At 45.2% G+C, this 15,617-nt stretch overlaps 1 protein-coding gene across 2 annotated transcripts; it reads right to left on the minus strand.

The window, feature by feature from the left end:
* Nucleotides 1-105: 105 nt before the first annotated feature.
* sesn4 (sestrin 4) lies at nt 106-15,464 on the minus strand. 2 transcript variants are annotated; one of them, XM_079745107.1, is made up of 10 exons: nt 15,359-15,464; nt 14,913-15,032; nt 5,947-6,144; nt 5,255-5,437; nt 4,714-4,941; nt 4,102-4,216; nt 3,522-3,649; nt 2,930-3,096; nt 2,300-2,444; nt 106-1,943 (listed from the first exon to the last, which is right to left on the minus strand). In XM_079745107.1, the coding sequence occupies exons 2-10, from the start codon at nt 14,949-14,951 to the stop codon at nt 1,854-1,856; spliced, it is 1,293 nt and encodes a 430-aa protein (XP_079601233.1). In that variant the 5' UTR covers nt 14,952-15,032; nt 15,359-15,464; the 3' UTR covers nt 106-1,853. The 2 variants fall into 2 exon arrangements, with proteins under 2 accessions (XP_079601233.1, XP_079601232.1); XM_079745106.1 differs by lacking the exons at nt 14,913-15,032; nt 15,359-15,464 and adding an exon at nt 11,955-12,106.
* Between the last annotated feature and the right edge of the window lie 153 nt (nt 15,465-15,617).

Below are 15,617 nucleotides of genomic sequence, written 5' to 3' on the forward strand. Positions count from 1 at the left end.
GAACAACTGTAACATCCATCTGTGTCGTAGGCTCTTTGTGTCACTGGGAGATTGTAAGTGTCTGTCACAAACGTGTGTATACCGTCTTAACAATGTTAGGAAAAGGCATCCTCCAACATTCATCAAGGTCTATGGTTCTTGGAAGCAGTTCCCATCAAGACAGTGCCACCAGTAGTGCCAGGTGGTGGCTCCAGTACCTTGTAAACCACCAGCGATGGCAGTTGTATGATGAAAAAGCCCGGCCCCTGAAGCGGTCAAAATCCTTCTGTCGCTCACCACTTCAGATTAGCCTGAAGGCACCTAGGTTGCAGCGCGTTGGCATTTCTCGATATGCTAGGTGAGGATTCAGCAAAACAAGCAGGATTTAGCAGCAAACCCGGAAAGAATAGAACAATCCTATTCCAACATGTATGTCACTCCAACATTTGTAAAAAAAAAAAAGAAAAAAAAGAAGAAAAACTACAAAACAATGAGAATACTTTGAGTTTTAGTTTGCACATAGTCTGCTTGGAAAAAAGTAGAGAATTATTTGATTAGAAACTGTTCATAAAAAACAGCTCACCAAATACAAAGTCTGCAATAGCTGTCAGCTTAAAAGTTGTCAATTAGTAGTAACCAACGCAGATGTTTTATTTTCTAACAGAAGTATATTCAGTGATGACCGGAGATTTACTCGATGTTGAGTTGCAGTTTCTTTTTAACACTATGGAGACAAAATACTCCTTCATTTCAAAACTGCCCAAGTGTGACTTCATTACAACAGACTCTAATAGCTCATCTTATTCATCTCAATACCACAGAGGGAATCTTCTCCGTTTGAAAATAGTACTGTAAAATTGTGCAGTACCGTGTAAAACAGCCGAGTGGTTGAACTGGGCTTAGTTGGTGGTTTAATAAATCAGAACGAGAACTGCAAGTTGTTTTTGAAGGATAAAATCGACCAATTATCTTACAGTGAATGGCTGTGAAAACCGCAAGCCAGGGGGGTAGTTTCTACAGTTTCATTTCATCATAAATATATAAAGTTAAAAAAGTGCTTATTTAAAGAAACTATAGTGAAGTGATATCATTCACCAGTGTCACTTTTGGCATTTGTTCCTGGCCAGTATTTGTGTCGCCGAAAAAAAAGGGTATGGATATACCCTTTGTGTACCACCTGCGACCCTGGCATGGATTGTCAACATAACCAACCAGGTCTCTGGACATTCATCGATTCATACAGAAAGTTGTGGACATTTTTGCTTAGTTATTTTTTTTCCATTTGAAAAAAAAAGAAAAATGTTCATAAAAAAGGGTTGATAACCAAAGACAAGAGGCTATCGGCCATTGCTATAAATATAATTAATCACACTTCGCTTTTTCGCTTTCACAAAGTTTCGAACACGAAGATATGAGTAAAAATTAAAACTACCATCCATTATAATTGCACATAACCTTTTTTTTTTTTTTTTTTTCTGAGAACGGAGACATTTGAAAACGAGGGAGTTTGACGCGGTCCACAGCCGACTGTCCTCTATGGGACATCCCGTACCCATCGTTGGGGAGGAGTGAGAGGGGGCGGGCGGCTTAAGAACAATGTTCCGCTTTGCTTTGGCAAAAAGTGGACGCCGTGGAGCTTCCCTGCTATTTTTTAAAAACAGCATTTAAACTGCAGGGCCCCGAAGGACCGCCCAGTCCACGGGGGACAGTGACTTCACATACTTCAGTATCCTTTCCCTCTGCCCCTACACCCCCTGACGTTCTCTTCGAGACCTCCATGACCGCCGTCTCCTTCCTCCGTTCCTCCAAGGCTCTAGTCTCCACGTCTCTCTGCGCAGTGTGGCCGGTTCGACTCCCCGCCTGCCGGAGTGCTCTTAGGCGATCATGTACTGAGTGATGGCTCTCAGTGCGTAGAGGAGCTCCGCCTGCAGCCGGGCCTCCATGATGAGCAGGTTCACATGTATCTGAGGATCAGGGACACAACCAGAAAACTGTTATTATCACCATTATGATACCCATTATAGTGAACATGGATCTGAGGATCAGGGACACAACCAGAAAACTGTTATTATCACTATTATTATACACATTATAGTGAACTTGTATCTGAGGATCAGAGATGGACCAGAATGTTACTATTATTATCACCATTATGACACCCATTATAGTGAACATGGATATGGGGACCAGAGATGGACCAGAACTACCACCACTATTATTATGTTACTATTTAGCGCCATCCTCAGCGTTATTGTTGTCAATCGGACAGTGATCCCTCTTGTAGAGCTATTCGTGTGTGACGGGCGGCGGGGGCGCTTACTCGTTCAGAGGGTTTGAGGGGCGCCCAGGGCAGGGGGCACACGGGGTCCTTGGTGTCGTCGGGGAAACAGGCCACCGCCTTGATGTACAGCTGCATGTCGCTCTCCAGCAGCTGGTTCACCTCCCCGTAGTCATAGTCGTCATACCTGGGACACACACACACACACACACACACACACACACACACACACACACACACACACACACACACACACACACACACACACACAATTAGACTGAGGAATACGATTGGCTGATGCATGCCTCAAAGAGGAATAAAAATTCACAGTGAGTGCGTCTGGGCGTTCCGACTCCCAGCCAAAAGGTACAGAGGTCTTTTCCCAATGTTCAATGTCCATAGCCTAAAGGCTTAGTTATGGTCCCACATTAACGCAACGCTAGGGGGTTTAGAACCAAAACAGGTTCACGACTGTGTCGGAGTAGTCACTGTGTTGCGGCGACGTGGGATCATATCTCAGCGTTTACCTTTTGCCAGACGCCTAAACCCCTTCTCGCACCATAATGACATGCATCTGTATTCCGTAAGTCTCGTTTCGTCCCTACTACATAAATAGCCAGCAGTGATGAGGACTACATTGGTCACTGAGTGTGGCGGCGGCGCGGCCCTCACCGTATGCCCAGGACGCAGTGGATGTGGTTCCAGATGGCTCGCTTCAGGTCGGGGCTGTGAGAGGAGGGGAGGGCCGCCACGCTGCGGAACCGGTCGTCCAGCAGGTGGCCGATGTCCGAGTACAACCGGTTGACCAATGAGAAGCCGTGGTCCTCCCACGAGTAGTCCTGCAGGGGGCGGGGACAACCCCACAGCGTTAGGGCCATCGTCCCAGAGACACCGTTCACCAACACAGAGTAGGGGTAATACCCAACCAGAGCACTGCACTGGGCTCATTAGGAACAGGCTGTATCTTAAAAGATTAAGAATTTAACTAATGAGATCCGCCCAAATGACGGAGCCTGTGTGATGACGCCTTTAAGCCACCGTAAAAAAACACTGCTTAGGGTTGAATCATTCTGGGAGTAGGAGGAGGAAGGGGGGGACTTGGATGGGTGGACATATGACACCCGACCCATACATAGACACACACACACACACACACACACACAAACACACACATACTGACAACAGCAGCTGCCTGGCCGGCGGCCACCAGCCCACGTGCTTACGTCCCCCCTGTCCCTACGTCCTCGCGTCTGTACGTCCTCACCTGGACTCTGAACACCTGGAAGTGGTCCTCGTCTCGCCGGGTGAACTCCTGGTAGCAGAAGTCGGGGTCGCTGATGAAGCGCGAGGGCTCCGCCAGGTACACCGCCACCTCCTCCTCCTCCTCCAGCTCTACAGACACACGGGCCGAGGACAGGGACGGTGAAGACACCCCTCAAGGCTGACCTACATCGAGGTCCCTGGGGGGGGGCCTGACCGGTGTGTGTCGGAGATAGCCGAGCGGAATGCATGCATAGTTCCCCGGCGTCGGGTGTCTGTCTGTCTGTCTGTCTGTCTGTCTGTGCGTGTGTATACATGTCTTGGTCTGAAATGCATCTGGGGACGTGTTTGATGGTACATACATATGTATTTATAATTTATAGATGGATGTGTTTATATTATGTTTGCTATTGAAAGTTTTAATTTCAGGATAAAACCCCTTGAGATGTCCCATATCGTTTTTCAAGGGGTTCCTTGAAAAGGGACAATTTCTGGATGTGTGCATGCCAGTTTCAGAGAGATAGAGAGATGGGAGAGAGGAGAGAGACACAGGGAGAGAGGAGAGAGATAGAGAGTGTATGTACCTGTTTGTTGGATTGTTTGTGCATGCAGGAGGCGCTCCTCTCGTTTCTCCCTCTCCTCCTGAGACTTCTGAATCCTCTCCTTTAAAAACAACATCTCACAGCTTGAGTCCAGGGCCTGGGGTTTGGAGAGCGAGAGAGAGAGATGCAGAAAGAGGAAGAGATATTCAGTAAAATGCACACAAAATAAAACCTTGTTCTGCACCAGTCTTTCCTCTTTAACCATCTTCCCAATCATTCTTATGTCTAATTTCTAAACAGAGTTTACGAACTGAGAGATGAAGTAGCTGGACTCAATTAATTTACATTTACATTGCAGGCATTTAGCCGCTTTTATCCAAGCGACAACGGTTCATACTACACACATTCACACACGGACGGCGGAGTCAACCATGCAAGGCGACAGCCAGCTCGCCGGGAGCAGTTAGGGCTAGGTGTCTTGCTCATGGACCCCTGGACACTCAGCTAGGAGGAGCTGGCGGTCGAACTAGCAACCTTCCTGTTTTAAGTCAACCCACTCATTCACTTTGACAACAACGCTTCCAGCTCTCAATCCAGAAGGCCACCGTGGACGAATACGGCGCCCCCGGCTGCGTGAAGAAAAGTGGGGGTTACCCGTCGCTGTGTGACGTCGGGCACGTTGGCGTTGCCGTTGGCGACGTCACAGGGGCAGGAGGCCGGCGGGGTGCCGTTGGGGGACTTGGGCAGCGGGGAGAGGTCGCACACGCCGTCGGTGCCCGAGCCGAACACGAAGCTGCAGAGGGAGTGGCAGTGGGCCAGCAGCACCACGGCCTGCACCAGCTCAGCCAGGGACCAGCACTGCTCGCCCGTCTTCAGCAGGGTCTGAGAGGGCAGCAGAGGGGGGGGGGGGCCGCGGTCAACACCTGGACACTGAGCCCGGAGGGGTCTCTCGGTCGGTGTGTCTGCTCACTGTACCAAGTACCTACAGACTCTGGTCTATAGGTCGCACTACTGAGGAACCCACATGTTGCCAGGTTGATTCCAGAATAAGGACTAGCTAGTAAAGATGTATTGTTTAAAGCCAGTATTAGCAATATTCCTGCATCACTGTACAAGTTCACTGAACAAATATTGAGACGAGAGGACCAATATGGACATATTGGGGGGCGGGGGGGGGGGGGGGGGGCGGGCGTACCTGGATGTGTGAGCAGGCGACGAGCCAGGGCTGGTGGGCCAGCACCTTGTTGATGTGGTCCAGCAGTCGGAGTTGGGGGGGCGCCGCCTCGAGGCCCTGCAGCCAGACCGGGTCCCCGCCCACCCGCAGGAAGTGGGCGGAGTGGAGGGACACCAGGTAGCTGCAGTGGTGCCGTGCCGCCGCCTGCCACGGAGAGAGAACCCGGTCAGGGGGGGGTGTTAGGACAGACACATATGGACCGATAGCACGTTAAGAGGTCTGCAGAGGCCCCGTGTTCATACAACAGCGCCGGGAACCCTGAGCAGTTGATTAAGTCGTTGTTGAAATGTTGCCTGGTGCGCCCCTTTTAACAGTCCATTACAATCTGGACGAAATTAATGACATCACAACCTCATTCTAATTGGACCATCATCATCGATGCCATTGGATTTTTGAAACGACAGCAAAAAACACAAATGTGTGATTGACAGACGTGATGGACTCTGTATCGGTGACTCTATACTGTACATATAGAATAATAGAAATATTCTAGTCATACGGCAGAAAAAAATAAAAATAACTTCTAATTCTAAAACCAGTTCGAAATGAAAACACTCAACGCAGTTTCCCCCCCCCCCCCCCAACGCCATAACATGGACGACTACATCCCCCCCCCCCCCCCCCCCGTGTGAGCGTGCATAAGCTCCACCCACCATGATGGCGATGTAGTGGCGGCAGGGCAGCGGCAGCGGGCCGTCCATGTGCAGGATGTAGTGCTGCGAGCGCAGGAAGCTCTCCAGGTACTGCGGGTGCGAGGCCATGTGGTGGGACACGGCGTCCACGCTGCCCCTGCTGATCAGAGCCTGCATGAACAGCAGCGAAGCCCGCTCCTTCTCTGTGTTCACCATCACCTGAGGGGCCCAGGAGAGAGAGACAGAGAGAGGAGGGTCGGTCATCAACATAGAAGTCGGTGGAGGATAAGTCTTGAATGCATTGCACTGTTGAACCCCATAGAAACACAATGTTGTTTTTTTTTTTAAAACGTCACAAAAGATCTAGCCTCGTGAAGCCAGCCTAAACCTCCCAAGCTCTGCCCCGGTTTGGCCCGGAGCCAGCCACCCACGCACACACTGTGGACTTGCCAATATTAATAACAGAGCAAGGCCTGAAAAGATTCAGGAGAATCTTGTGGTGTCCGCAGGGGAAACCCACCTTAGTTCATTCCACGCGTTGGCACCCATGAACTATGGAAGCCATTTGACACCATGTGTCTAAAGTTCAGCCCCGATTCAATACTGTGCACGTCCCCTCCTCAAAACGCCCCCATTGACTCCGGTGCAGACGGTCTGCACTGGCCAGAGGGGTCTCTCGCGTCTTCAACTCAACCGTTGAGAGGGGGTGTTTGATACGCGGAGGGAGAGGAGGGAGTGGAGCTGGAAGGAATGTCTCACATGATCCTATTACCCAGCGGGGGGGGACACGGGCCTCCGCAGGGGGTCCTGCCTGGCACCCCGGCCCCGACTCACACTGGGTGCAGCACGGACTGACTAGCATGGGAAGTATTTACCAGGGTTGCCCTTTAAGGAGCATCCACATTGTTGTTGCAATTAAAATCCACTCTTGGTTTTAACCTTCCCATGTAGTAAAATGTTTATAAAATGTCCAGTTACTGAAGCTACATACTGCAGTCGTCATAACCAATAAGTTACAGCGTTTGCCACTGAACTCAAAGTTACTCACTAGTTCCCCCTTGTGGCGGGGAGGACCTGTAAGCGTAACAGACACACACACACAATGGATTTGCTGGTCTGTGAACAATACAGCCAACTGCGAAAGTTGACTCAAGTGTAAGTCCCATTATCATTGAAACACTTGTGATCAACAAGCAGATATGCAGACAGGAGAGAGAAATTTCTCTGTGTATAGCGGTGGCGCAAGAAAATATACATTCACATTTCTTTCTCCCCAAGCAAAAAACACAGAATTGGGGGAATTTTGATTGCTTTTTGTGCTGCTTTCTGTATGCAGCAGGGCTGGGAACTTCTAGTAGGGGGTTGCCAAACATTTTATGCTACGAAAATATGAAAAAATAAAGAACTGAAGTGATCGATCGCTGGCACTGAAATAACACCGCGCGGCGACAAAACCGATGGCAACAAACAGGTTCCTCATTTGAGAAGGGGATTTACATGCAGAGGGGAACCGTGCAGCGGAGAGAAACAGAACAGAAAGGAGGAGAGGAAGCAAAGGAGGAGGCCCCGAAGAGGGAGAGAGGCAGGCCAACAAGAGGAGAGGCAGCAGGGGCCCTCCGAGGAGCCTGGGGCCAAGGGAAACAGAGACCTATGCAGAGAGGGAAGCCCGTCTGCCCTCATAGACACAGCCATTTATTAGCCTTCTTCTTCTCACTCCGGCACACAGAGGCCCTGGAGGAGGAGCTGGGGAGCGACAGCAGAAAACAGCCGTGGCCAACAAGGGGCCCCGGAACCAGGAACCAGGTTTCCCTTTAAGTGAAACCTGAGCGTCCAGGACGGGGCCCCTTGGACGTTGAGCTGATGACCGTCGCTTGGACCCTCTGAGCTGCTGGCAAGGCTTCTCTCTCTGTTGGCCGCGCACACTGCTATCTAGGTTTATTAAACTGCCTCTCATTACAAACAGGGGTCCTTTATGTCCCAGAGGGACATCCATATTTTGCTGGCATGAAAAGGCAATACGAGGGGGTTATAGAGCCCTCTCTGAGGAGCAACGAGGCATCCAGTGCCATGTTTACTCGCTCGGCCCGACTTAGCTTCCATGTGGTATGTCGTCCCTTGTGGCCATGGCAGATCCAGACCCTCACGCTGGACGAGCCGCAGGGTCCACCACCAAACCGAGGTGATACCCAGAACAGAATCATGTACAAACAAACGCGACCATTGCCCTACTTGTGGCTCAAAATGTCATTCCATTCCAAGGGTAACTAAAACAACTTGGTGGGCATGCATGTGTGTGTGAGTGAGGGGAGGCTCTGTATTTGAGTGACCCACTTTCTCCCCCCCCCCCCAAGCATGGCAAATGCTCCGGATAGGGCCTATAGCACACAGGTGTGTACACCCCTTCACGCAAATAGTAACTGCGGTTAGCCTAGCTGTCTTACAATTTTATTTTCGATAGTGAAATGAAAGATAACTAATTAAAGTGAAATTTGTAGAGATGCCAAAGCCTGCCAATAACATTTACATTTAGGGAATTCAGCGGACGCTTTTATCCAAAGCGAATTATAAGGAGTACATTTGTCAGAAGAAAGAGAAACAACAATATATCGGTTGTTAGAGTAAAGATGTTCATAGAAACAAGTGACAAGCACTTACAATTGCTAGGTTAACCCATTCCCCGTATATAACAAAGATATCTAGGATAAGAAGAACAAGTTAGCTTGGCTAAAACTAATTTTATTCCTTGGGAAGATCCCCTGAGGTTCCAATCTCTACAGTGCTATTGAGCCAGACCTACAGCCTAGGGAAGGTGATGTTGTGTGGTGAGTCCAACTCAACATATTCCACGCTGGTCTGACAGTCATCCACAGATTCAGCTGTCTTTGACAGATTCCGAATCAGCTGTCATGTTACTCAGCAACAAAAAATCATATTCAAGCCCAACACTAACCATTTTACTAATGCATATTGTTAGGAGTAAAGCGCAGGTAACAACAGTACTGTTGGAACCTACAGTTGGTTGGGGAAGAAAAAAAAGTTCCCTGTAGCGTGCAAGCCAAATTCAGCACACAGGGGATTGTCTAGACACGAGAACTGATGTTAAAATCCAGAATTGAAACAGGAACTACAGTGAGATGCAGCAGCCCTGCCCCAGGAAATGACACCATCTCCCAGTCTTAAAAATCTGCTGACAATTCAACATAACAGCTCACATATGCGTCACACTGGATGGGTCATGCAAATCAATATCACAGATCCATGCATTTGCCTACTTCCTCCAAAGATGATTCAAAATACTTTTAAACCATCATCGACAATGAACAACCTAAATGAAAAAAGGATTGATTTTACGATTGCAGTCCGTTAAGCCAGAAAAAAATAGTGTTTTAATCATGCCCAAAAAGGGAAGAACAAAAAACAAAAACCACAGCAGAGTGATATAATGCAGCAACATAAACAGACTCATGTATCTGACCACAGCCCCACCCCCGCCCTGTCCGAAATAGTTGGTATGCCCCCAGACTAGATATCCTAGGTGTTGCCAGAGTGCGGCTGAGACAGAGTAAGCAGCCTCCAATCAACACAGACGGCAAGTTGCTTAAAGCAGCCTTCAGGGCATCTGGCCACAAGGTCCCGGTGGCTGGTAGCCAATCAACACCACTTTCTAAAACAACATACAATCAATAGCCACGACACCACCTTGCACAGGTGTCTTTTCAGGACAATACTCCTTTGTACTGCATGTGCAAATAGTCCCTTTAGCATACAGCTATCATGAGTCATAGGGAGACCAATGGACACATACGTTATTGTGTACAGGTTGGAAATTATTTCAAATAAAACATAAAACTCTGGCTGAGGACTTGAGTTTCCTAGGTGGCATCATTTGAGATTCAAAACAAGGCATACACAGACCAACAAGGTCATTTGTATTTAGATCTAGGAAAATAAACAGAACAACAAAAAGAGGCTTTACTGAGCGGGTGGTATGGACAAGTGAAAACTGGGCTTTGTTAACGTGCATGTGCACACCCAAAACTGATAAGATACCCACACTACAGTACTACGATCCAAAATAGAGAACAAAGAATGGAAAAATGATGCCAGTAGTCTTTCAAGGGTGAATGTGTCAGCTGTGAGGGGAGGGGGAGTGGAGGGAGTAAGGGGCTGGAAGGGGGTGTGTCAGGGGCTGCAGGCAGGCGGAGCTGGTGGTGGGGAGGGGGAGGCTTTGGTGGGCTGCAGATAAAAGCAAGGATATTCAATCTGCATTCCGAATGAGCCTGAAGTGGGCTTATCATGTGCCTGAAACCTAGCGGCTGTAGTCTGAACCATTGCATCCGTCTTTAGCATGGCCTGCTCTTTCTGGGCCCCGTAAACCAAACTAAGAGAGACCAACGCAAAACAACCCGCTGCAGAATCCAGACCTCCATAACCACCCTCCCGTCCTTTTCCTCCTATCCAAAAGAGAAACGGGGGAGGGCTTATGGCTTCTGGGTAGGACAACAGACACTACCAAGACAAACAAGTCGCAATGGCTAACATGATCCAGCTACCGAGGCAAATCCACATGCATGCATGAATCGCACACAAAGCAGGCCGAGCAGGAAGAAAAAGGGCCATATTGAGATATACGCACATTGGACTTTGTATGGGTTGTTCCACCAGAGGAATGCTAAATTCATATTTTTTTGTAAGTGAGGTAGGGTTTGTGGAAATGAACAGTACACATGTTTCTCCATGCAGATTATGTTAAAAAGGTCCTGCTCAGTGATATTCATTTTGCACCTGGACAAATGCTCCATTTTAGCCTGACTGTCACGTGTAGGCCAGCCTTATGCAATAATCCATGTTATATGGTCTATGCTAATCAGATAAAGGCATGCAATCAAGACATTGGACAGTATTTGAATGCATGGCTTTTCAAATTATTTTTCTTGTTGATCAATTTCTAGATTCTAAGCTGCAGCAAACATGCCTTTGATTGCACTTGGAACGGCGCCCCCTGTCTATTGCAAAAAACATAGCACTGCCGAAGAGAAAAACAAGTTTGATTGGCAGTCCAATGCACCCAACATAACAGCACAATAGAATCTTTTAGATAGAAGGAAATGGTGAAGGGATGCATCGAACGTTTGCCTCTCCATTAGGTATGTTAGCTCTTGGTCATAAATATCCCAGAGGAATATCATCTAGCCAGGAAAACCCGCATTAATTCGTAGTTATGTTACATGATAGACTTTTCTTTCCCTGTTCAAATCTAAGGATGATGTCATTACTTATTGTGTTTAAGCATTGAGAATGTAACATTCACTGTGAATAATAGATTCCTACCAGTTGTATTCTAACAACATACACATTAGTTATCAGAGAAACAATAAAAAATATGCACAATTTATTTTGATGCAAAACATCATTGAACCATGCACAAGTGTGCTGATTCAAAGACTGATGACTTATCGGTTAGAAAACCGCAAATGCAGATAAACTGCATTTCAGTGAGACTGCAAGTGAAGATATACTGCCAGATCAAACCTGGCAGAATTCATACATGATTTAAATGTTGCTTGTACCGATTTGGACTCGAATGACAAAATCACTTGAGTAATTTGCAAACATTGGATTTTCTAGGCATTTTTGCTGCCGTACACAATTACAATTGATCTATTTCTCTGGTATATTGAAAAGAAATGTTGGATAGAATAATAAGTCCGATAACCCGTAAGCTAAGTGAGGATGGATAGGTGAAAAGTTTCTGGAGGCTAGGCTTGTTCACTTGCTACTGCAAACCCTGGTAGCTAGCATTATATTTAAAAGTTAAAACAAAGGGGATCGTCCCTTTTTCATATTTTATTAGACAACGAAAACAATAGCCCACGTCAACGAAAAGGCTTAGATGATGGTATTGTAGTGCAAAGGAAACATTTGCCAAAGTAAATGAATGAACGCCAGTATAGACCTCTATTGTAGCGACTAGCCTTAGCTACTACTAGCACCATTATGTTGAAGTCATTTAACTCGGGCAAGTGTACCTGTTTTTGAACTCGCTGGCCCTGGCTTCTGAGGGGGTACTCCATTTTATTCGCACAGATGATCATTTTCCAAAAAGTGTTCTAGTTCATGGATGCGGCTCTGTCTTTCTTGGACTCTCCCAAGCAGGCTAACAAAAGACAGTTGCCCTTTCGTTGAGAACTTGTCTGGGCATCTACTGGAGAAAGCAGAAAACCTTCCTAGCCGTGGTGACAGCTCCAGTAACAGTGTGACCAATCACAATGCAGGAGGCGGAGCTACTTGACAGCTCCAGTAGCAGTAAGACCAATCAGAGCACAGGAGGCGGAAGCTACTTGACAGAGGGTTATCTAAATGCTAATGAACATCTGCAAACAACAGACCGAACTACAGAAGCAAAGCAAGTCAACACCGTCGCCAACAGGCTTCAGATTAGGGAGATTCTGAAGGATAGCCTTATTATGAAAGTTGACAAGTGGTTTAGAGTAGGATTAGTTCCCCTTTTGAAGGTCAGTCATATATATATATTTCAGGTGGTAGTCTACAAAAGCAGACTAATATTAACTGAATCATAGGGACATAAAGAGGATGTCATATTGATCAAAAGCAACTACTAAAAGGCAGTTGGAGCCCAGTATACAGTTGACAGAATTGTGAATACACTAATGGATGCCAGTGGAAAATCGATCAAATGTGGAAAAGAAGAACCAGGGGTAGTTCTGGTGAAAAAACATAAGTCGCTAAAGATTAAAATATGGCACCAGAAAGTGATCGCAGTCTGTCTCTCCTTCATGCGATGTCTACCACTGTCCCTTTAATCGGGATAGAGTTTGCGCTTTACTTAACCTCTGCCCTTAGCTACAATTGTTATTAGACATTTATTTGTTTGGTTGTTTTGCCTTATTTTCTTTTTTCTGTGAAGCACTTTGTAACGGTTTCGAAAAGCGCCGTATAAATAAAGATTATTATTATTATTATTAGCTAGTTGTTACTTTTCAGTAGTCCAGCACACTTCTTGCTGCAATGAAAATGACTATGGCTACCTCAGAATGTTGACCTCAGACAAAACGGCCCTCGTCTAATTTAACTTAAATGTACTTAAACTTGTCCTGCTATCTTGTTGTATGAACTCAGGGGATGAGGGGATGCATGCTACATGCAAAGGCATGGTTGAAATGAATTACAAGGTTGTGATCACAGAAAAGCCTTTAGGATTTTGCAGCCATCCGCCTCTTTGATTCAGTTATTTGTGTTTGCAAAACATTTCATAACTTCTATGAAAAAATCTTCTTCACACCATAAAACCATTGTGTAAAGGAGATTTTTGTAGGTTTAAATATCACATTCACCCAACTGTCACCCATTGCTCATCCATTGAAAGATATAATACAAACACTCTTTATAAGACAGGTAATGACTGATAGAAACTCTGTAATAATCAAAGTTGCACAATTCCAGTTCCCAGAACCATATTTTGTTAGATTTACATACAGACATGTCCGGACAAGCAGGACTGGTCAAGATTACCTCACACCAGGCTTCATTTCCCCTTAACTTGTTTAAAACATACACCACTTGTCTTTAACATCAACCACTATTTGTAAGGGAATTAGCTAATCTAATGTAATTCTACTGATGTATCAACAGTGCAACCATGTGAATATAGCAATATTCACATGGTTGGACTGTCAATATTTACATTAGGAAATTACCTAATACAGGTTTTGCTTAAGAGAATAAGTAACCGTATAAATATAATTCAATTATTTTTAGAATTAGAATTATGAGACCATTTCAGGTCTCATGTCTGGTTTGGTAGCATTATGTTCAATTTAGAATAATCAAGCAAGCAGACGCTAACTTTTTCTTGATTGAAAAGGCATAAAGGGGCAATGTTAAATATTGACTTTAATAAAATAGGAAAATTGGCTATGAATGGATATCGATACAACAAACTACACAATTTGTGTTTCTACTGCTATCACACGGTATCAGGTATTGCTTTTACAAAACATTTTGGTCTAAATGTTGCGATGTTGCTTTGCCTAAACAAAATATTAATGGCCAAATATTATCACACAGACAATGTTTTAAACTAATATAAGCACACTTATTTATATACATAAAAAAATAAAAATTAAACAGGACAGCATTACAAAAAGGCTAATCTATCTTCTATGCTAATCTGGTACATGTTGATGCTTTTATTAACAGTTATATTGCGGCACTGGCAAGCATGATCGTTGATATAATGTTTGTGGAATAGCCTTAGTAAATGAACATAACTGATACCATCTGAACAGGAAGCTATGCCAAAGGCAGAAGTAGAATAAAATAGGTCAAATTGTGTGCTGCTTCTTATTGGGTTTAAATACGCATAACTAACAGTACGTGTCGATGATTTGGGATTTAATATTTAATGTCTATATATAGTGTCTATTTTAAACCGTAACCTTAACCAGTTAGCTGGAGCGGTTGTAGAGTAGGCAACAGAGGAGCCTAGATCCACTCAAATTATGAAAAATGGCTACACTAAGACAGAAGTAACTCTAATGCACGAAAGATTGTCAATTATGAAGGCTGCTTCTCCCACACTACATTAAATAGATCTGTGATGGGAGAAGATGTAGGGTATTCAAATAAGAATAAATTATACAAATGTACTCTTATCTTACTAGAACACACCTCTATATTTAAATATTGTCCAGGTGCATCACTATACATTATACATTGTAATATAGACAAATGTTTGGATAGTATCTCCTTCCTGTAAGTAAATCCTTTCAGGTCATGTAAATTATTTTAAAAAATGTCCAAACTTTTTCAATCAGGGAGGGGATATTAACTTTGATACAAGAAATGCAGTGATTACATGGATTGTTTTCAATTTGATGTCAGACCTCGGTAAGCGCAGGTATGCTTATAACCTTAATACAAAGTTGGATCATACTGGTGCAATGGTATACCAAAGGAGAACAGACCTCAGCCCTGCTGTCACACCAGCGGTAAACAGGATCCATATGTTCTCACTTTGGTTTTCTTCGTTTTTGGCGCTGAGTTTCAGGGGCGTGGATCTGCTTTTGGCTCCGACCTTTAGTCTGCTGCATATGAGAGGATGAGGATAACCTTTGATATTAACATGTAGGTACGGCTTGACATTACACAATACAGCATGCATCAATACCAACAAATAAACAAACACATTATATCAGGGTTCTATACACTAAGAAACCGGTATTTACACAATCACAATATATCACAGTTCTGTAACAACAACAAAACAAACAGACTCAAACATACTATAGCAAGTTAAAGAGCAAAAATAAAACAGATATGTGCTCAGAAACAGTATATCAGGTTTATGTCCCAACAAACAATCACAAAGTAGCAAGGTTCTATACCAACATCAAAAGAAAGACAAACTCACAGAATGGGTGGACGGGGCCACAGGGGGCATCTTTGTGGCTCTGTGGGCCAACTGAGAAGACAGCTCTTGCTGGCGTCGCTTCTCTAGTCTGGTAGCATGAGACTGCAATTTATCTGAAACACACACACACATACGCATAGGCATACACCCACACGCAAGCACAGACACACATTAATACATTGCGATAAGAAATTCAAATACAAATACACAGGCAAAATACCATACACACACCCAGTGGCTACGATTTTGAATAAATGGT

Source organism: Pollachius pollachius, assembly GCF_949987615.1.
Source record: "Pollachius pollachius genome assembly, chromosome: 10".
In the NCBI taxonomy this organism is placed as follows: Eukaryota; Metazoa; Chordata; class Actinopteri; order Gadiformes; family Gadidae; genus Pollachius; species Pollachius pollachius.

Bases quoted from the DNA above. Each gene is read 5' to 3' on its own strand.
- sesn4 (XM_079745106.1), bottom strand. From the start codon at position 12,020: ATGATCATCTGTGCGAATAAAATGGAGTACCCCCTCAGAAGCCAGGGC. The intron at 5,438-5,946 runs GTGGGTGGAGCT...TCTCCGTGGCAG, and splicing joins GCCACTACATCGCCATCATG to GCGGCGGCACGGCACCACTG. The intron at 3,650-4,101 runs GTACATACACTC...GTGTGTCTGTAG, and splicing joins ACAAACAATCCAACAAACAG to AGCTGGAGGAGGAGGAGGAG.